The sequence below is a fragment of the Felis catus genome, chromosome A1 (assembly GCF_018350175.1).
Source record: "Felis catus isolate Fca126 chromosome A1, F.catus_Fca126_mat1.0, whole genome shotgun sequence".
Classification (NCBI taxonomy): domain Eukaryota; kingdom Metazoa; phylum Chordata; class Mammalia; order Carnivora; family Felidae; genus Felis; species Felis catus.
In genome coordinates, this window is record NC_058368.1 from 152,553,397 (window position 1) to 152,575,167 (window position 21,771).

The 21,771-nt window shown below is 36.0% G+C and overlaps 1 protein-coding gene across 1 annotated transcript; it reads right to left on the minus strand.

The window, feature by feature from the left end:
• Positions 1-4,211: 4,211 nt before the first annotated feature.
• Positions 4,212-21,723, minus strand: MBLAC2 (metallo-beta-lactamase domain containing 2). Its single transcript, XM_003981146.6, has 2 exons — positions 20,777-21,723; positions 4,212-7,494 (listed from the first exon to the last, which is right to left on the minus strand). The coding sequence occupies exons 1-2, from the start codon at positions 21,228-21,230 to the stop codon at positions 7,109-7,111; spliced, it is 840 nt and encodes a 279-aa protein (XP_003981195.1). The 5' UTR covers positions 21,231-21,723; the 3' UTR covers positions 4,212-7,108.
• Between the last annotated feature and the right edge of the window lie 48 nt (positions 21,724-21,771).

Here is a 21,771-nt window from a genome sequence, read left to right on the forward strand (position 1 = left end):
AGGGATGGTAACTATGTAACTTGTAACTATGTCTCTCCCACATTTTTCAGTATCACTGGAAATATTGGTGTTATGACAATTAGCACATTTTTCCTAATTTTCAAGCACCAAGGGGCACCAAATCAAAGTTGGAAACAAATTTATAGGTTTACCTTGAGAAATCTCTGTCTCTGAGACTCAAAATTAGTCATAAAAATTAAAGTTTTCTCTGTTTATAGTGAGTATAGAGTAATGGTTAAGAGTGTGGACTTTGCAACCAAACTACATAGATTTTAATCCTAGTTCATTTATCTATAAACTCTGTTTTATAGTCCCCATCTGCCAACAAAGGTGTGGAGGGAGGCAAGCTCTTAGTAGTGTCTGTGTTATAGTACCTTGTTGTGAGGAACAAATAATGTAAGTGAAACAAAACAGTTTTAGGCATATGATAAATGTTAAGGAGGCCAGTATGAGAATAAGTCATTTTAAAGGCAAATTTTCAGAAATGGTTAAAATCATGGCTCTGAAATTTAAAATGACTGTGTTTCAAAGATTCTATTTAACTTACCCTTTTTTGGAAAAGTTTATTTATTTAATCTCTACACCCAATGTGTATGTATATAAGGGCTCAAACTCATGATCCCAAGATCAAGAATCATATGCTCTTCAAATAGGCACCCCTATTTGACATATTCTTAATGAAAGAACCAGAGAATGTCACAACCGGTTAAAAGGAAAAGTCAAAGAACAGAGATACCTATAGACAAAAAATGTTGAAATGAATTTGTAGAGACCTAAAACTTGCTTTCTGGGATGAAAGCATCTCTATTCTCCTTCTGCCAGAAAGAATCTATTTGCATATTTACTCTTCGAAGCCTATTCTTTGAAAGTAGTTTTATTAACAGTACCTATTAATTTGGGAAAATCCTTCATTTTTGAAGTATCCAAAATGTCCTATTGTTTCTGGTCTGCCAAGAAGCAAATTTCTTACCACTTGTAAGTTTGGAACTGTCTTGGTCCCTTCAGGCTACTGTTAGAAAAATACCACAGACTAGGTGACTTATAAACAGTAGGAATGTTTTACAATTCTGGAGGCTGTAAAGTCCAAGATCAAGGCAGATTCCATGTCTGGTGAAGGCCTACTTCCTGGTTCATAGACAATTACCTTTTCACAGCATCCTTGCATGGCAGGATGGGGTGAGAGAACTCTCTGGGATTTCTTTTATAAAGGCATTAATCCCATTCATATAGATTCTGCCCTTGTGAACTAATCACCTTACAAAGTCCCCATCTCCAAATACCAGAATATTAGCGATTAGGTTCCAACATATGAATTTGGAGGGACAAAGATTTCAATCTATAGTAGGGACTCTCTACGGCAGGCACAGGACAGCTTTCCTGAAGGACTCAGTAGACATTAGGTACATAAGTAAGGTCACTTTTAATTCCCTTAAAATGGCTTATAATATCTGATTAAATGAGCACTATTCTCAAATATGACATTGTAGGCACAGCCTTGCTTTTGTAAATGCCAATTATCCTAGCAAAAAGGGGGACAGAGTGTCACTGGAACCACGCAAATAACTATATATCACCATGCAAAATGTGTATATCAATAAGAGTGTTTGAATGTTGGGATTGGGACTGGTCGATGAGAAGCTGATATCTTTTTTTTAATGTTTTCAATTGTTTCTTGTAATGTTTTCAATTTACAAGAAGAGTTTATTCAATTGCTGTGGTCTACCAGGGTGCCTAGGTGGTTCAGTTGGTTAAGTGTCCAACTTCAGCTCAGGTCATGATCTCGTGGTCCGTGAGTTTAAGGTCTGTGTTGGGCTCTGTGCTGACAGCTCAGAGCCTGGAGGGAGCCTGCCTCAGATTCTGCCTCTCTCTCTCTCTCTCTCTCTCTCTCTCTCTCTGTCTCTCTCTCCCTCTCAAAAATGAATAAATGTCAAAAAAATTTTTCCTTTAATTGCTGTGGACTACAGATAGCTTAAGAAGGAAAGAGAAGGCTTCTTTATATGTCTAGCAAATAGAACCTTAAGACAATATCAACAATATTTTAAACAAATAGCCACAATAAAATTTTCCCTTATCACTTTATTTAGTACAATGTAAGAAATTCTTTTTTACTAGATCTTGAGATATCAGTCTTGTGAAGCCATCTGCTTCTCAACTAAAGGGTTCTAGAATTCTGATTCCAGCCCCCAGTATGCTCTGAAAATTGCCTAAGTGATATCATGAAAATCCTATACCCAAGGGTCGTGTCTTTGAAGCACCAGTAGTTTGAAGTAGCTGGCACATTCCTTTTCTACTGGGCTCTGAAATGATTCTTCTTTGTTAAATATACAAACTCAGGCCTGTAGCTGATTGTAGATTGCTTGAAGCAAACATAGAATAAAACAAAACTGTTCATAGATGAGAGAGACTTAAAATGGCTATGGCTAATTTATTACTAATAATTTCCAAATTTGAAAGATCTAATGAAAGTTCATAATAAGGCTAATGTAACTGACACAGAAATTGGCTGTTTCTATAACATGAAAAACCAAATAATAAAGCCATTTCCAAAAAAATTGCCAATGTCTTTAAGGACAATGATTAAGCCTATTTTCAAATAGGTCAGTGAATGTTACACCTGATCCACAAAAAAATAGGTGATCATAGTTTTTTTTTTTTTTAAATATTGTACTATAACATATAATCCTGAGAAATAATATACTTCGTATACCAAGAATATTAACTGAAGGTATTCAGTATGTCTGGTATAGGTCCTGGTTTATTTACTTGTTTAAAACTCCCTGGATAAGTCTTATATGCATACCAAATTGAAAAACACTGGCCCATATGATGCTAGATTCAAATTATAAAGTAAGATTTTGGCAAGTAGCATTTAAAAGCATAACTGAAATTATTACTGGTAATACAGTGTTGCCTTCTTTCATTAGGCAACACTCTGCCGGGTCCTTCACAAATATAGAAAAAGTCAATAGAATTATATTATTGGCATTTTGATCAGTGTTTTACCTAAAGTTAAAACTCATAATGGGAAATGAGGCATTGGCAAATCCCAGGAACATCCCATGAAGTATATAAAAATTTAATCTTGGGAAGGTAAAATGTCTTTCTGATTGGACAACAGTCTTCATGTAACTCATCACAAGTAACCTATCAAATGAACTTGTGTTTTGCTCTGCTGTCTTGGCTGCCCTCTTTTCCATTTAGTCTCTAATGTCTCCAACAACGTACAAATATTTCTTGAGTTTGTAGCAGCATTTTTCCTAATAGTCAAAAGGTAGAAACAACCCAAATGTCTATTAACTGATAAATGAATAATCAAAATGTTATATGATCAAATATTATTTGGAAATAAAAAGAAGTGAAACAGTGACACACACTACAACATGGGTGAACCCTGAAAACATTATACTCAATGAAAGAAGCCAGACTCAAAAGACATATGCTGTGTGATTCCATTTTTCTGAAATTTCCAGAATAGGCAAATCCCTAAAGACAGAAAGTAGATTAGTGGTTACCTGGGTCTGGCAGGGAGAGAAAATGCAGAAAGATTGCCAGTAGGTACAAAGATTTTTCCAGGGGGAGGGGGCGGTGATAAAAATGTTCTGGAATTAGATGGTGGTGTTGGTTATACATTTTAGTGAATATACTTAAAACCACTGAAATGTAGGGAGGCCTGGGTGACTCAGTCAATTCACTGTCCCACTCTTGATCCCAACTCTGGTCTTGATCTCATGGCCATGAGTTCTACCCACACTTAGCTCTGGAATTGGGCCCCCACACTGAATATGTTTAATGCCTTAAACATGATTTCTAGGACATTTTAAATTCTGATGATTTTGCTTTTTTTATTCCTATATAAAAATCTTCCCTATCCTAATGTCTTAAACATGATTTAAAATTTCAATACACATGTGTTTCCATTTTTCAAATTTAGGTCTTTAATCCATTTGGAATTTATTTTTATGTTGTCAGGGACCTTTTTTCTCACATCAACAATTGGAATATATACCAAATAACTCATCTTTTATCCATTGATTTAAAATGCAATATTTATAACTACCAAAAATTTATATGGGCATTTTCTGGATTCTCCATTCTTGTCCATGGATTTGATGTCTTATTTATTATACATTTTCAAAACTGTACTTCACATAGGGAATATTTATAAGAAATTAAATAGGAATTTGCTGTTAGAAAAAAATACCAACTAGAGATTGAAATAAAATGTCCACTTTAATATTTATCACACAAATTTTTACTTACACTTATCTGAAAATTATAAGAAGACAATGTGTACATGTCACAATCATATTACTATTCATATAAGAACAACTACACAAAATCATTTACTCAACTATATCAGGATAACACAAGATTTTTGTTTGTTTTAGACTTCTTAGTTAAAAGGAAACACCAAATAAGGAAAATGAGTTTCCAAAGATTATTAGCAATACAAATAAAAATTATTTCTAAATGTCTTATATTTGACAACTCTGAATTATACTTACATACTATTATTTCCAAAAATCATAAGTTACAATACGGGTCACTGTCAGGGTGAAAATATATTTTTTAAAGCTTCTTTTAAAATATGCTATTATTAGGCTTAACATCACTTGATTTACTCTTGGCACATGTGGCATCTGGGAAAGTAAAAATACACTTTGCCAATTTTATGTTATTGTGCAGATATAAGAGAAAGAGCACAGTTTGGGAGGAAGACAGACCTGTGTTCACTTACCAGCTTTGTCCAAAGTTTTGTTGTGTTTGGCTGGTCAATTACTTCTTGGCACTGGGGCCAGGATTAAACTGAATAATGCATATTTTAAAATGCATGGCATGAGCACTAAATGGATGACAGATCCTTTCCCCAATTTATTCACACTGAAGCAAAAGCAAAATATCACAGTCTTATGTGTTTGTATAATTTGAAAAACAAAAAAAAAGTTGGAGATTTAAAAACAAAACTAACATGTTTTGAAAAATTGTACTTTTAAGAAATAAAGAAAGCCTTCATCAGGTTCAAATATTTCTCAGTAAAACTTAGTGCCTACTATACCCTGATTTTTTTTTTAAGTCCTAAGGTATGATAAAATGGTCAATGGTTAAGGACTTTTGGTTTTCTTTTGTGCTACTGATATAAAAATAATGGCTATATTTAAGGCTCATTAAGTGATTGTAGTTGCCCTGAACCAAATCTATACTCTTCATGCTGCATATCAACTGAAACCTACAGCCTTATATGAGTAGATTCCTTCGATGGCATGTGGCAGGACAGCTTGTCTGTCACTGAAGATGACTCATATACACCATCACAAACCCACCTGTCTCATGCTAAATACTTGGTATTTGGAGGATCTAAGATTCCTGAAAATTAAATTTAAATTGTCACAAGGAATAGCCTACTTAGGATAGCAATGCTTCCATCCCCGTTCTTGGATCTTTTTGTCCCCTACCCTGACCACCTAACAAATCATCTTTCCAAATACAACTGAAAAACCCCTCTTCCAGGAATCTCTTCCTAACCAAACTCCACACCCCTCCATGTATGTCCCTGATACTCATGTGTAATTTGTATTAGCTTCAACCTACGTATATTATTATTCATGTTTTGTTTGCCTTCTAGCTAAGATTTCATCTCTTTGACTTTTTAAGCTTCCACAGTGTTTAGCACAATACTGTGCATGTATGTATGTGACTGTGTGTATGAATGTGGGATATGTGTGTGGGTGTTGAATTAAAAAAAGACTAAAAAAACCTGTGTGGGTTAAGGGTGGAAAAATTTTATAATTTTTCAGATATCAAAGTTGCTAAACTTTCTTAATACTAAACAATCTGATTTCCAAAGCTATCTCAGTTTGGTTTTGGACATGTCAATAATAAAAAGGCAGTGAGAAAATTGCTTAAAAAACCTTTATGAAATATTCCAAAAGGCTTTTTAATAAATTATAAAGAGCACCAAACCAAAACATTTCACTAAAATAGTGGGCTAACCTTTCCTATAACTTTATAAATGTAGAGTTCTTTTCATTCAAGACAAAGAATACTGAACAGGAATAGGTGTTGTGAATCAGGATAAAAAAGGCAATTCACTCTAAGTCAATATCTAATGCACATTTTGCAGTTAATCTGAAAAGCCTTCCATGGTACATATGCATGTTATGATAAGTAAAAGAATGATTCATATCAGAATGTCGTAGATCTCTATAGTTGTTGTGATATTATAAAATATGACACATATACTGAAGCTGCTATTTAACAAGAAAAATTTTGTTTATAATAGCTGTTAATATTAAAATAGGATATAATAAAAAATTATTTTCAATGTGTATATTTTCAAATTTCCCTGACAGTGTCCTTTTGAGAAATCTGACAATTTGTAATTATATTACAGACATTTGAATTTCATTTTTATGATTGAAAATATTACACGCACATAATAACAAACAACACTGTGTGGTAGCTTTTGACTGAAGCACTCTGCAATTTATATTTAAAGCTTTGCAACAAAACAAAGTTCATTGTACTCTTTGTAAGTAAAATTACACAGCATATAATACGCTATAATTACATTAAGAATAAATAAATGAAGCATAAAAATTCTGTGCTATACCAATGGATTGTTTTAGCTGTCATTCTAAATATTAATTTATATGTTTGTATTGAGTTCTAATGTATTTTAAACTCAAGAACCTTTATCTTTAAATAATATACTAAAATATCAAGTTTGGAGTATAAACATAAAACTTTATGCCTCTTTTTCTAGGTCATCTAGGAAATAAAATAAGAGAAATGGGAAGTAAGGATGATAGTTCTTTCTGTTACTATGCCTCCTTACTTCCCCATATATTTCTATGTTGTTTCTGGATATTACAAGATGACAAATATTACAAGATGACAGCTTGGCAAATTATAAGCTTATTTAAATGATTTCTTATTTGAAAGAAAGAAAAATTTTTAATGAAGAGATTCCTTTTTGGGCTGACTCATTCTCAACCTTTTTTTTTTCTCTAATAAAGCATTTCTTGAAATGCTCACTATTACTCATTTTAAACAGCACAAAATGAATTGAATTTACAGAATTAATCAAAATAGGTTATCAGTGTAGATACTAGGGTGAGGTCCTAGAATTTGTTACACGTAAGGCTAAACTTGCAAGAGATCGCATGGCAAAAGTAGAAACTTTGTGACATATGCCAGCTTTTGAAATATAGTTAGAAGCCAATCGAAAAAGCCTTTCAGCACCAAAGGTATTGAAATGCCCAGGAAGCACCTTCTCTACCAGACCTCTGTCCACTAATTCTATCAGACGTTCACAGGTTCCAACATAGTCACTTATCCTGCTGTATGGAAGCCAGTCAATCAGTGATCCATCATACACGACGTCTCCACTGAAGAGAATCTTTCGGTCTTTGTCATGTAAGCAAATACTGCCCCTGGAGTGACCAGGCATGTGCATAACAGTGAGCTGTCTGTCACCAAGGTTGATCACATCCCCTACAAATGGAAACAGAATTTACAGATAAACATGTTGCATACTTGACTTCAATCACTTAAAGAATAAAAGAAAAGAACATTAAATGTTTTCAAAAAGGTCGGGAAGGATAACACTTATTTTACTTTTATTTCAAATATACAGTATTTCTTAATGGTGATTTAAAAATAATTTGCATATATTTAATTTCTATTGTTTGCTTAACCAGTGTTTGTCAAAGTGAATTATGTGGAACACTATTTTTTCAGGTTGTTATGATACATAAAAGAAAAGATTCTGTAGTCAAATAATTTGGAAACCCTTCCTTCAAAGAAAGTTAAGTAGCTTTTTTTCTGCAAGGCTTCTGAGAACTTTTTAATATACTAATGTACATTGTAGATATACACAAGGGAGATAGGGTTATACCATTTCTCAAACTTATTTGACCACAACACTTATTTTTTAGTACATCCTTGGTACCAGTATCCTGATGACACGATTCATGAATGCTACTCTATATTTTGCCCCTTCTTTTGTCACCCTGTGAAAATTAAGCCTTGAAGAATCAGTACAAATGATCATGCTCTGGCTATTGTTGTTGCTATGAGTAATAAATTATCTTTAGTCTCCTGCCAGAATCTATTAAACCCTGGCAGGCTAATTTGCAAATCAGGTAAAATCTCACACTCTTCCCAGTTATTTGATAGTGAGAGGAAATTGAGGTATAAATGCAAAATTACGGTTTCACTGGTTTTAAATCAGTACTAACTTAAGTAAATCATCATAATTTAAAAGTTCCATATTGTTACGTTTAGTGCAAACACATATACACAGAAAAAATCAAAGACATAGAGTGAAAAAGTTAATGGGGAATAAAAGCAGTGTAATAATTGGAATTTATGAAACCTAAAAGACAATGAAAGAGGAAAAGACAGCTAAATAAGAAATGAGACATAGAAAACAAATAACAGAATGGCAGACCTAAATTCAACTATATCAATAATTACATTGAATATGAATGGGATAAGGCAGGCATTGTCAAACTAGATTTAAAAAGCAGGATACATATGCAGTCTACAAGAGAGGAACTGTAAGATCAAAGACAAACAGAGGTTGAAAAAGTTATGCAATATAAATATTAGTAAGAGAACTAGAGTGGCTATATTAGACAAAATAAGACAAATATTAGACAAATATTAGACAAAATATTAGACAAAATAAGGACTATTAGTAGAGAAAAGAGGTACATTTTATTAGGATATACATTAAGTCAACATACTAAAAAATTATACATGTACCTAAAACAGACACTAAAGATTCATGAAAAAAATTTCAGTAAAAACTGACAGAATTAAGAATAAACAATTAACTGATTATGCTTAGAGATTATAATATTCCTCTCTGAGTAATCTGTAATACAAGTAGATAGAAAATCGGTAAGAATACAGAAGACCTGAACAACACTATCAAACAACTTAACCTAAGTGACATTTATACAACACTTTATCTTAAAACAGTAAAATACACTTTCGTTTTAATTGCACATGGAATATTCACCAGGCTACACAGCCATAAAGCAAGTCTCAGTAAATATGAAAGGAATAAAGTCATAAAAATATGTTCTTTGACTATAACATAATTAAATTAGAAATTAATAACAAAAATAAATATGGGAAATATCCAAATATACACAAAGTAAGCATCACACTTCTACCTAACTTAGGGATCAAAGATGAAATCACAGGAGATTAGAAAATCTCTTGAACTAATTATCAGAGAATACTATGAAAAATTATATGCCAACAAACTGGACAACCTGGAAGAAATGGACAAATTCCTAGACACCCACGCACTACCAAAACTCAAGCAGGAAAGAATAGAAAATTTGAACAGACCCATAACTAGTGAAGAAATTGAATCAGTTATCAAAAATCTCCCAACAAAGAAGAGTCTTGGGCCAGATGGCTTCCCTGGGGAATTGTACCAGACATTTAAAGCAGAATTAATACCTATCCTTCTCAAGCTGTTCCAAAAAATAGAAATGGAAGGAAAATTTCCAGACTCATTCTATGAAGCCAGCACTACCTTGATTCCCAAACCAGACAGAGACCCCACAAAAAAGAATTACAGGTCAATATCCCTGATGAACATGGATGCAAAAATCCTCAACAAGATACTAGCAAATCAAATTCAACAGCATATAAAAAAGAACTATTCACCATGATCAAGTGGGATTCATTCCTGGGCTGCAGGGCTGGTTCAATATTCGCAAATCAATCAATGTGATACATCACATTAATAAAAGAAAGGATATGAACCATATGATCCTGTCAACAGATGCAAAAAAATCATTTGACAAAACACAGTATCCTTTCTTAATAAAAACTGTCAAGAAAGTTGTGATAGAAGGAATACACTTAAACATCGTAAAAGCCATACATGAAAAGCCCACAGCTAATATCATCCTTAACAGGGAAAAACTGAGAGCTTTCCCCCTGAGATCAGGAACACGACAGGGATGTCCACTCTCACCACTGTTGTTTAAATAGTGTTGGAAGTGCTAGCATCAGCAATCCAACAACAAAAGGAAATCAAAGGCATCAAAATTGGCAAAGAAGAAACCAAACTTTCATTTTTCACAGACGACATGATACATGGAAAACCAGAAAGACTCCACCAAAAGATTGCTAGAACTGATACGTGAATTCAGCAAAGTCTCAGGGTACAAAATCAATGCACGGAAATCTGTTGCATTTTTATACACCAATAATGAAGCAACAGAAAGAGAAATAAAGAAACTGATCCCATTTACAATTGCAGCAAGAACCATAAAATACCTAGGAATAAACCTAACCAAAGAGGTAAAAAAGATCTGTATGCTGAAAATTATAGAAAACTTATGAAGGAAATTGAAGAAGATACAAAGAAACTGAAAGACATTCCATGCTCATGGATTGGAAGAATAAATATTGTTAAAATGTCAATACCACCCAAAGCAATCTACACATTCAATGCAATCTCAATCAAAATTGCACTGGCATTCTTCTCAAAGCTAGAAAAAACAACACTAAAATTTGTATGGAACCACAAAAGACCCTGAATAGCCAAAGTAATATTGAAGAAGAAAACCAAAGTGGGACACCTCACAATCCCAGACGTTAGCCTCTACTACAAAGCTGTAATCATCAACAGTATGGTATTGGCACAAGAACAGACACAGAGACCAATGGAATAGAATAGACACTCCAGAATTGGACCCACAAATGTATGTCCAATTAATCTTTGACAAAGTAGGAAAGAGTATCCAATGGAAAAAAGACAGTCTCTTTAGCAAATGGTGCTGGGAGAACTGGAGAGCAACATGCAGAAGAATAAAACTAGACCACTTTCTTGCCCATATACAAAAATAAACTCAAAATAGATGAAAGACCTAAATGTGAGGCAGGAAACCATCAAAACCCTCGAGGAGAAAGCATGCAAAAACTTCTTTGACCTCAGCCACAGCAATTTCTTGCTCAACACATCTCCAAAGGCAAGGGAATTAAAACCAAAAATGAACTATTGGGACCTCATCAAGATAAAAAGCTTCTGTACTGCAAAGGAAACAATCAACAAAACTAAAAAGCAACCGATGGAATGGGAAAAGATATTTGCAAGTGACATACCGAATCAAGGGTAGTATCCCAAATCTATAACTTACCAAACTCCACACCAGAAAAACAAAGAATCCAGTGACAAAATGGGCAGAAGACATGAATAGACACTTATCCAAAGAAGACATCCAGATGGCCAACAGGCACATGAAATTATGCTCAACATTATTCATGATCAGGGAAATACAAATGAAAACCACACTGAGATACCACCTCCCATTTGTCAGAGTGGCTAAAATGAACAACTCAGGAAACTACAGATGCTGGCGAGGATGTGGAGAAACAGGAACCTTCTTGCACTGTTGGTGGGAATGCAAACTGGTACAGCTGCTCTGAAAAACAGTGTGGAGGTTCCTCAAAAAGCTAAAAATAGAATTACCCTACGACCCAGCAATAGCACTACTAGGAATTTATCCAAGGGATACAGGGGTGCTGATTCATAGGGGCACATGTACCCTAATGTTTATAGCAGCACTTTCAACAATAGCCAAATTATAGAAAGAGCCTAAATGTCCATCAACTGATGAATGGATAAAGAAGATGTGGTTTATATGTATAATGGAATACTACTTGGCAATGAGGAAGAATGAAATCTGGCCCTTTGTAGCAACGTGGCTGGAACTGGAGAGTATAATGCTAAGTGAAATAAGTCAGGCAGAGAAGGACAGATATCACATGTTTTCACTCATATGTGGATCTTGAGAAACTTAACAGAAGACCATGGGGAAAGGAAAGGGGAAAAAAATAGTTATAAACAGAGAGGAAGGGAGGCAACCCATAAGAGACTCTTAAATACAGAGAACAAACTGAGGGTGGATGGGATGGTGGGGGAGAGGGGAAAATGGGTGATGGGCATTAAGGAGGGCACTTGTTGGGATGAGCACTGGGTGTTGTATGTAAGCAATGAAGCACAGGAATCTAAGCCAAAAACCAACAGCACACTTTACACTCTGTATATTAGCTAATTTGACAATAAATTATATTAAAAAATATCTTGAACTGAATGAAAATAAAAACAAAACATATCACACCTAATCGGCTGCTGGTAACACAATACTTAGAAAAAAATTATTGCTTTAAATGCTTATTTGTAAAGGATTAACTGTTTAAAATCAAAGTTTCTATCTTAAGAAGTTAGGAAAAGAAGCAAATCAAATACAAAATGTTAAGGAATAAATAAAGGCCAGAGCAGAAATAAATGAAATAAGAAACAAATATCAATAGAAAAAAATAAAAGAAACTAATAGGTGGCTCATTGAAAAGAGCAACAAAAATGATAAACTCCACTGGCTAAACAAAAAAATTAGAGAAAACATAAATTACAAAAATCAGGAATGAAAGAAGGAGTATCACTATAGACCCTAAGGAAATGAAAAAGAGGATAAGGGAGTATTATGAACAACAAATTTGACAACTTAGTTGAAATAAACAAATTCTTAGAAAGAGACAAATTACCAAAAGTGATTGAAGAAGAAAAAGAAAATCTAAGTAGACCTATATCAAGCAAAGAAATTGATTAATAATTTAAATCTCCCCACAAAGAAAAGTCCAGGCTCAAAGATGGTTTCTGTCAGTCACTCAAGACAGGGAAAGTATCTATATAGACTTTCAGAATATAGAAGAAGAGGAAAAGCTTCCTAATTCAATTTTACCCTAATAAAAGCCCAACAAAGGCAATGTAAAAAAAAATAAAACTACAGGGGTGCCTGAATGGCTCAGTAAGTTAAGCGTTGGACTCTTGGTTTCGGCTCAGGCCATGATCTCAGTTTTGTGAATTAAGAGATTCTCTCTCTCCCTCCCCTCTCTGCCCCTCCTCCACTCACTCTGTCTCTCTCTCTCTCAAAATAAATAAATAAACTAAAAAAAAAAAAAAAGGAAACTACAAACCAATATTCCTAACGAAAGTAGTCTCAAAATCCTTATCAATCCTTATCAATATTGGCAAACTAAATACAACAATTTATAAATAGGATAATGACCAAATGGGGTTTATCCCAGAAATATAAATTTGGTTTGACTTCTGAAAATCAGGTAACATACTATATTATATTAGTAAAATAAAGGGGAAAAGTCATATGAACATCTCAATAGGTGAAGAAAAAGCATATGACAAAATCCAAACCTTACTGGTGGTAAAAACTTTCAGCAAACTAGGAGTAGAGGGAAGGTCGTCAACTTGATTAAGGGCATCTATGAAAAACCTACAGCTAACTTACCACTGAGTAGAAACACTTAAGTGCGTTCCTCCTAAGATGGAAGGAAGGCAAGGAAGTTTACTCTTAACCATTTCTATTTAGCATCACACTAAAGATTTTAGTCAAGGGAGTAAGCCAAGAAAAAGAGAGTACAGTCACAGAGAATGGAAAAGAAGTAAATCTGTCTTTATTCACAGATAACAAGATCTTATTTCTAGAAAAACCTAAGAAATGTGGGGAAAAGCTAGAGAATTAAAAAAGCAAGTTTAGCAATGTCAAGGGTACAAGATCAGAATACAAAAATAAATTGTATTTCTATATATTAGCAATGAATATCATAAAGTGAATTTAAAAAGCCATTTTGTTCACAATAGTATCAAAAAGAATGAAATACTTAGGAAAAATGTATATCTTTATACTGAAAGGTATAAAAACACCATCATGAGAAATTAAAGATCTAAACAAAAGGAGAGATATGCCATGTCTTTTAATGAGAAGCCTCAAAATTGTTAAGATGGCATTTAAATTTGATTTTCCCATAGCTGCAATGTCTAATACAACTTTCTGAGATTAATGAAGTATTATGTATCAACACTGTCCAATATGGTAGCCACTAGCTACATATGGTTATTTGAAATAAGGCTAATATACTAGGGAACTAGAATTTTAATTTTAATCAATCCTAATTAATTTATATTTGTATTTAGATAGTCACATGTGGCTAGGGGCTACGGTAATGGCTGGTGTACATCTGCAGATTTAATACAATCTCAATCAAAATCTTGAATTTTTTTGTAGAAATTGAAAATGTCACTCATATAAAAGTTATATGAAAATGCAAATGGTCTAGAATAGCCAAAACAATTTTGAAAAAGAGGTACAAAGTTGGAGGATTTACACTACTTAATTTCAAGAATTATAATAAAGTTATAATCATCAAGATAGTGTGGTGCTGGCTAAAGGAGAGACATAATCAATGGAAGAGAATAGAGTCCAAAAGGAGATTTGACAAATGGTGTCAACCAAGATAATTCAGTGGGCAAAAAGATAGTCTTCTCAACGAAATGGACTGGGACACTTTGGATATCTATATCCAAATAAGCAAAAAAGAACCTTTCAACCATCACTGCACAATATGAACAAAAACTAACTCAAAATAGATCATAAACCTAAATGTGAAAGTTTCTAGAAAACAAATAGAAGGGGTGCCTGGTTGGCTTAGTCAGTTAAGTGTCTGACTCTTGGTTTCTGCTCAGGTCATGATCTCATGGTTCCTGAGTTCAAGCCCCACATTGGGCTCTGTGCTGCCATTGCAGAGCCTGCTTGGGATTCTCTCTCTCCCTCTCTCTCTCTGCCCTTCTCTCTCTCTCAAAATAAATACACTTAAAAAAATTTTTTTAATAAATAAAAAGGAAAAAAGATTTTAATAGATCCTTTAACAAAGAAGACACTTGACTAGCAAATAAGTACCTGAAAATATGCTCACCATCATTAGTTATTAGGGAGATGCTAAACCACAATGAAATACCACTACACACTCACTAGAATGGCTACAATCCAAAGGACTGACAAAAGCAAGTGTAGACAAAGAGCTGAAGAAACTGGAAGTCTTATCCATTGCATTTGGGAATATAAAATCGTATAACTACTTTGGAAAACAGGCACTTTCTTAAAAATTAACATCCACTACCGTAAGATCCAGGAATTCCATTCCTAGGTATCTACCAAGGGAAAGGAAAACATGCATCCACACAAGACTTACCTGCAAATGTTCATGACAGCATTATTAATTACGGCCTCAAACTAGAAAGATTCAAATTTCCTTCAACAGGTGAGGATATAAAATATGTTATAACCATAAGTGGATTATTTCTCAGCAGTAGAAAGGAATGAATAGGAGATACAACATGGATGAATCTCCAAAACACTATTCCAAATGAAAAAGACAGACACAAAGACCATATATCATTGCATTTGTAGAAACTTTAAGAAAAAATATATATAGCAATACAAAACAGATCAGTGAGGCCAAGAGTGGGAGCAGGGATTGTGTGAATCCCAGTAAGAATGTTAAGATGGAATCAGACACTCCCAGCTTTCTCTGCATTCCAGTCTTAAGGGGCCAGACTCCTTTACAATATAATTGTTCCAGAATTAAAGTGCCTCTGAGAATCACAAACTATTGTCATTTACTGTATGACTGGCAGGTAAGGTAAAGAAATTATAGCCAGGTTGGTTTAATAATAGAGCTGTTGGAGACCCATTTTTTAATAAGTGTATAGAAAGGAAAGGAGGAAGGAAGGAAGTGAAGGAAGTTGAATCCTAAAAAAAAAAAAAAAAAAAAAAAAAAAAAAAAAAAAAAAAAAAAGAAGAAGCTGTGGATAATTACCAATGCAGGGATAGAGTCTTATTGATCTTTGGTTATATACAGGTGGTATTCAAAATATTTAGCAACAGATATGTTGTGAGTGCCCACCTATCAAAATGGATACCAACTGTAAGCAGTTGATAAGGCCATAATGGGTGAGTATTAGATTCTTCCAATACCTTATAGCTTTGTAAATGCCTCCCCTATGCTTATAGTGCTCACTTGTAGAATTTCAATAAGACCTCTCCTACAAGACTCAAAATTGCCTATGACATATATCCATATATAAATAAATATCACATAGAAAAGCATATAATACACACACACACCCTATGCTTCCAAGCCCTCACCCTGACCCAGTTGTCATTAGATTCCAGCCATACTAGACCTTTCTTGGCTTCCCAAATACCCTTTCCCATCTTGGTAACCCCATATTTTTATTTCATTTTTTAATCAAAGAAACATATGTACACATCTCAAAATATTTCAGAAGGGCTTAAAATGTAAGAAAGTTATTTGCCCCATTCTGACTCTAGCTCCAATCCTGCTACCAAGAATCAACACTTTTTAACAATTTTAGCTATTTCTTCCGGTAGCTGCCTCTACTACATACATTTATCTCTAAAAATTTTTTATATTTCATTTCTTGATTTACTAATTAGATATACTATACTGATTTCATTCACATATTACCATTTCTTGGTTTTTAAATTTTAGATTTTGTTGACTTCCACTATAAAATATAAGAATCTTTAGCTCTCTTTACCCCTCAGTCTCCACTTACCAACACCACTCTTGTATATATTTCTTGTCCAAAAGAGTTAACGATTTAACTGCTCCAATGTGGAGCTCTTTATGCCTGGCATAGTATCATTGTCAGAACGTCATTTTTGCCATCATCCTGATGTTTCCTTTCAACTTTTTCTTGTATTTGATCTCCTGTTTCCTGTATTCCATATCTTCCTCTTGCTTTACTTCCTTATTTTGAAGGTAGTAAATAGGATAAAATTATATCTTGGTAACTTTCTAAGTAACAGCAATCTTTTTCAATAACCTGATTGTTAGTGAAATGGATGTAAAATTCTAAGTTGGAAATAAATTTTATTCAAATAAGGCATAGCTCTTCTTTTCTAGCTCTAAAGCCATTATGATCTGTATAGATGACATTTTAATTTCTGGAAGCTTGCTTCCAGTATTCTGAAATTTTACAATAATGTGCCTTGGGTTGGATGTGTTTTCATTCATCACGCTAGGAACTCTGTGGGCTCTTTTAATCTGAAATTTTACATCTCTTAATTGCGGGATATTTTCTTGAATTATCACTATTATGCTTTCTTTTCTTCCATTTTCTCTACTCTATCTGTGCTTCTATTATTCCAGTGCTGAATTTTCCAAATGGGTCCTCTACTGGTTCTCTTCTCGTTTTCATTTTACCTTTCTTGTCCTTTTTTTTAAAGTTTTTCAACTTTATCTTCAGTTCTTCTACTAAGAAACTTCTACCATTTTAAATTTCAAGAACTCATGTATGTGTGTGTGTGTGTGTGTGTGTGTGCATGTGCATACTGTTCTGTTGCTTATTTTTAAAGCATCCTAATGTCTCTTGAATACCTTGAATGCAATAGCTTCTGTTATCCCCTGATGCTATTAATGATTGTCTTCCCCTCTCAAGTTGCTTTATGCTATTTGTTTTAGTATTTGATCTCGTGTTAGACCATTTTCTAGGATTTTTCATAATGCTTGGTTGCCTATTTGAGAATGGGGGGGGGGGTGAAAAGGCTGCTTGAAGCACATGCATTGGGCTTAATGATCAAGGCTGTGCTGTAGACAGACGAAGCCAAAGATTGCTTAGGGATCAGCATCTTAGTTTTTCCTCTAGGGCTGGTCACATTTCCCAGGTAAGATTCTTCCAGTTTGCTACTTGGCGGGGTAAAGACCTGGCTCTCATCCTTCTTGAAACTAACAAGGAACATACATACACATACACACATACATTCTCTCTCTCTTCCTTATACACCTGTACGCACGAGCACGCGCGCGCACACACACACACACACACACACACACACACACACACACACTCCTCCTATTTTCCATACTGAATGCTGAGCTCAGTAGTACTTGGCATCCCTTAATCAACACTCCTCTGCTTTATTCTCCCCAGAGAACAAACTAAGTGCATGGACATTCCAGAGTTTTCACAGCTTCTTAAATGGCTTTCAACCAATTCTACTTATTTTACTATTTATCTTTCCTTTGCCCCCACTAAAATACCATCTACTGCTAATTCCCGAGCCTTTTAAAGCTCCTACAGTGCAGACTGGATTGGCTCTTGATTTCCCATTGCTGGCAGAAGATAAAACTGCTGACTCAGTCATTACATTTACATCAACATTCAAAATAGTTCAATATGGATTTATACTTAAAACAGACAAACCAAGGTCCTTTTATTACAGGCTTAGGTTTCGGATGGAGTAGTTTTCAATCTGCTACCTTTCTAGGGTCTATTTTTTGTTTTTAACCTCCCCAAGTGACTTAAGTCTGCCTGTCATAACTGTGTAATTATCTTGGTGACTCTGGGCAAATTAATTAAACATACATATGGGGCCAAAATGTCTCCACTTCATATCATTTGACTATTGTGGAAAATAGATAAAAAGACGTATGGTACTATATTAAGAATAGTACTATAGAAGGTACTATATTAACCTAGGGTTTATCTATCTTCTTATAGGAGGATACTATTTCACTATTCGTAGGGGGAGTTATTTTTCCATCAAAGATGATACACCGTATGATGATCTCTCCCTGTCCCTCCTTTGCAAGTTAGTTTTTGGGTTAGTCATACAGCACAGATTTATGCTTCCTCGTGACAGGTGATCATCAATTCACTAAATGAAATGTAATAAACTAATGACTTCAGGCTCCTTATGTTCTAACCAAAGCAACAGCTGTATGCTGTTCAGATATGGGCTCGTCATGTATATGTGTAACCGTGTATGAATTTTTCATATAAATATTTTATATCTCCTTCCAGCCATCTGGATTATGATAACAGCAAGTCAGCTGGCCACATTATTCAGAAGAGAAAGGAAATTAATATTCCTGAGAAAAGAGAAAATTAGATACTACTTGAGAGGATGAGGCATTCTGCTTCTAATAAAAAACAACTTTTGATATAACATAATATTCTCAGCTTTAAGTGTTTGGTAAATATTAAGCTTTTTTTTTTCACACCTTCAAAGGCTTAAAGCAGCACACAGATAGCTTGCAGGCCCTCTGTATTTCCAAAATGCTATAATTCTATCATAAACTGGGATTTAGGAAACCTGGATTCTAGTCTCAGCTCTTTTCCAAACTGGCTATGTGATCTCAGGCATGATAATTCAGGCCTGCTTGAACTCTTCATCTATAAAACAATAATTCTTATCGTTCTTTCACCATTGATTTCCTATTGTTGGCACAGAAGGAAAGTGAATAAATCAGAAGTAATTTATTCATTCAGACAACTGTAATGTATTTTAAATACTAATGTAAACATTTTTTGGTCTCAGTGCCACAATTAATTTAATCTTAATACCCATCAACTACAAATCCTAACTCTAAAAAGTATCACTTTTATCAAGAAATACAAAGAATACTGTAAATGTACTTTTCTTTCATCTTAAATTGTCAGATGATATAAGACTCCCATCTAAATCAGTCTCTTTTTTTTTTTAATCTTTAGATTTGAAATTTTAATGAAGAGGCTTTGTGGGTGGAGTGTGAGGTACAGAATCTTGCTTTTTATTTTTTATATTTCAAGTGTTCAAGATCTCATCTATAAGATAAACTGATTTTTGTAAAATTATTTCATTATTTGTCATATTGGTCCTTCATAAAGTAAGCTTATTGTACTGCAACAACAGGATTTTTCTATCTCCTAGAGGAATGTTTTAATAAATTAAATTGGCAATTAAAATGGTTTCAAGATAAAAATGAGAGAAGGGGGTTTCATATCCTACTTATAATTACAATATATTTATGGGATAGAATTTATGATCTGCATGTGTTGATCTATTGTGCCTTGGTTCAAATCCTAGCTTTTGTCACTATCTTGCTCTGTGGACTCTAGGCAAGCCATTTAATTAGGGGTCAGCCACCTCACTTCAAATGTGTTGTGAAGATAAAATGAAATCAACAAAAATATTCTAAAAAGAAAAAAGGAAATTTAATATACAAATATTGCTATTGTGGCTAATTAACTCAATTATTTAAGTGCCTGCTTGGCGTTGAGAGGGCTGGGACCCTACTCTATTGTATTTTATTCCATTAGTTTCTCTCTGATCCCCATCCTTTCTTTTACAGAGCCAGAGGCCCAAGGCTACCCATGCATTAGTCGGTATACTTCACCATCACCGGAAATAACCTCATTAATCTTTCTCAGGCCTTGCTTTAAACCAGACCATGTATCTGTCATAATGTTAAGACTCACATTCTCTACTTTTTATGTTCACTAACAAGCTTTTGCTCTAATGAGGCAACATCAAGAACAGAAATCTATCTGGAAGATAAGGATGCCCAAGTAGATAAGAACCACTGCTCCCTAATGGCTTTCTAAACCTACAGGTGGGAATTGTTCATATCCAGTAGTGACGCCGACAGAGAGCGGATGAAGTCAGCTGTTCTCAAAAGCATAGAGCCTGTCATGCACTCGGTGAGGACTCATTCCTTAAAAGTCTTTTCGCTATAAAAGCGCCTGGAAATCTGGCAAGTGTTCGGGAAAAGAATGTAAAATCCCTAGTCACAAGCCTCTGTAGTGTTACTACTATACCTTACACAGGAATCTGACTAGGGGGTGGGGCCGGCTTTCATTTGAGTACTTGGCTTTGCCACACAGTGCCAGAACTGGTCTGTGGTAAGGAAGGCTTCGAGGGCCTTGGCTCAGATCGAGTAGGCGTTTACTCAGGGAAGGGAGAAACAGTAGTGGTGTTTCTGCGATGTGACAAAACAAGCCAGTTTACAGCCACGCACGTCTGCAACATGCATCCCTCGAACAGTTTTTCCCAATCCCTTCCCTTAAAGAGAGCGCGTGCCCGTGAGGGCCCATTACCATCCTGCAGGATGAGAGTGGGCTGCACCGCCTGCACTCGGAACTGCCTGGCCCTCCAGCCCGGGCTGGGCGCCCGCACCACCTCACTGTCGGACAGCCAGGTCACGGTCTCAAAGTTGTCCCCGCGAGCCAGCGCCTCGGCCTCGGCGTGATGCACGGCCACCCGGTCGAACTGGTAGAGGCCGCCGGAGTGGTCGAAGTGCACGTGTGTGGCCACGGCCAGCAGTGGCCGGCACGCCGCGTCCTCTTTGGCCCCGTGATCCTGCAAGAGGCCGGAGGAGTACAGGTACTCCGGGAGGCTGCGCAGCCCCAGGCCCGTATCGATCACCACATCCTGCTCGGAACCACGCACCAGCCAGATGTTGGCGCGGTTGCCCGACTCATAGAAGCGTTCCTGAATCCAAAAGATGCCGTCGCCCAGGGACTTGTGGGCGTACCACTCCAGCGCGGACATGCTGGGCAGGGGTGCGGTCTGGCCGAGTGGGTGTAAGGGTGTGTGCCTCCTGCAAGCCGTCCAGACGCGAGGCGCTGCGGCGGTGTGGAGCGGTCAGCCCGCAGCAAGGGAGGAGGGGCAGACCGCGGAGAGGGCGGGGGATTCGGGAGGTGCGGGTTTGGGGGGTGGGGTGGGGGAGAACTAGGAGGAAGGACGCGCCGAGTCGCGGCCTGGAGAGTCTGCACGCACCCTCCAGCCAGGTCTGCAGAGAGTGGAGGCTGCTCTGCCCGCACCTAGGCGCTGGAGTAATCTCGGCTTCAGTAGCTGCAGCACAAAGGAGCGTTAACGCAGGGGCACTGCAGCAGACTGGAGACCCAGAAGGAATCGCTCTTCACCCCGGGGGTCTGACTGCAGAGGCCAGGGGAGGTGCCAGGTCCTCCCACCCACTGCGCTCCGGCAAGCGCACTTCCAGCCAGCGCCGAAAGAGTCAGGCCAAACCGGATGGAGAAGTACGGCGCCTGCCAAGGGCTAAAAAGCTCCTTGCCCAGGGGGCGGGGCCTAG

What these genes read in the sequence shown, in the direction of transcription:
- MBLAC2 (XM_003981146.6), bottom strand. Translation starts at nt 21,230, where the DNA reads ATGTCCGCGCTGGAGTGGTACGCCCACAAGTCCCTGGGCGACGGCATC. An exon ending in CACTCTCATCCTGCAGGATG is followed by an intron (nt 7,495 to 20,776) that starts GTAATGGGCCCT and finishes TTCCATTTGTAG; the next exon opens with GGGATGTGATCAACCTTGGT.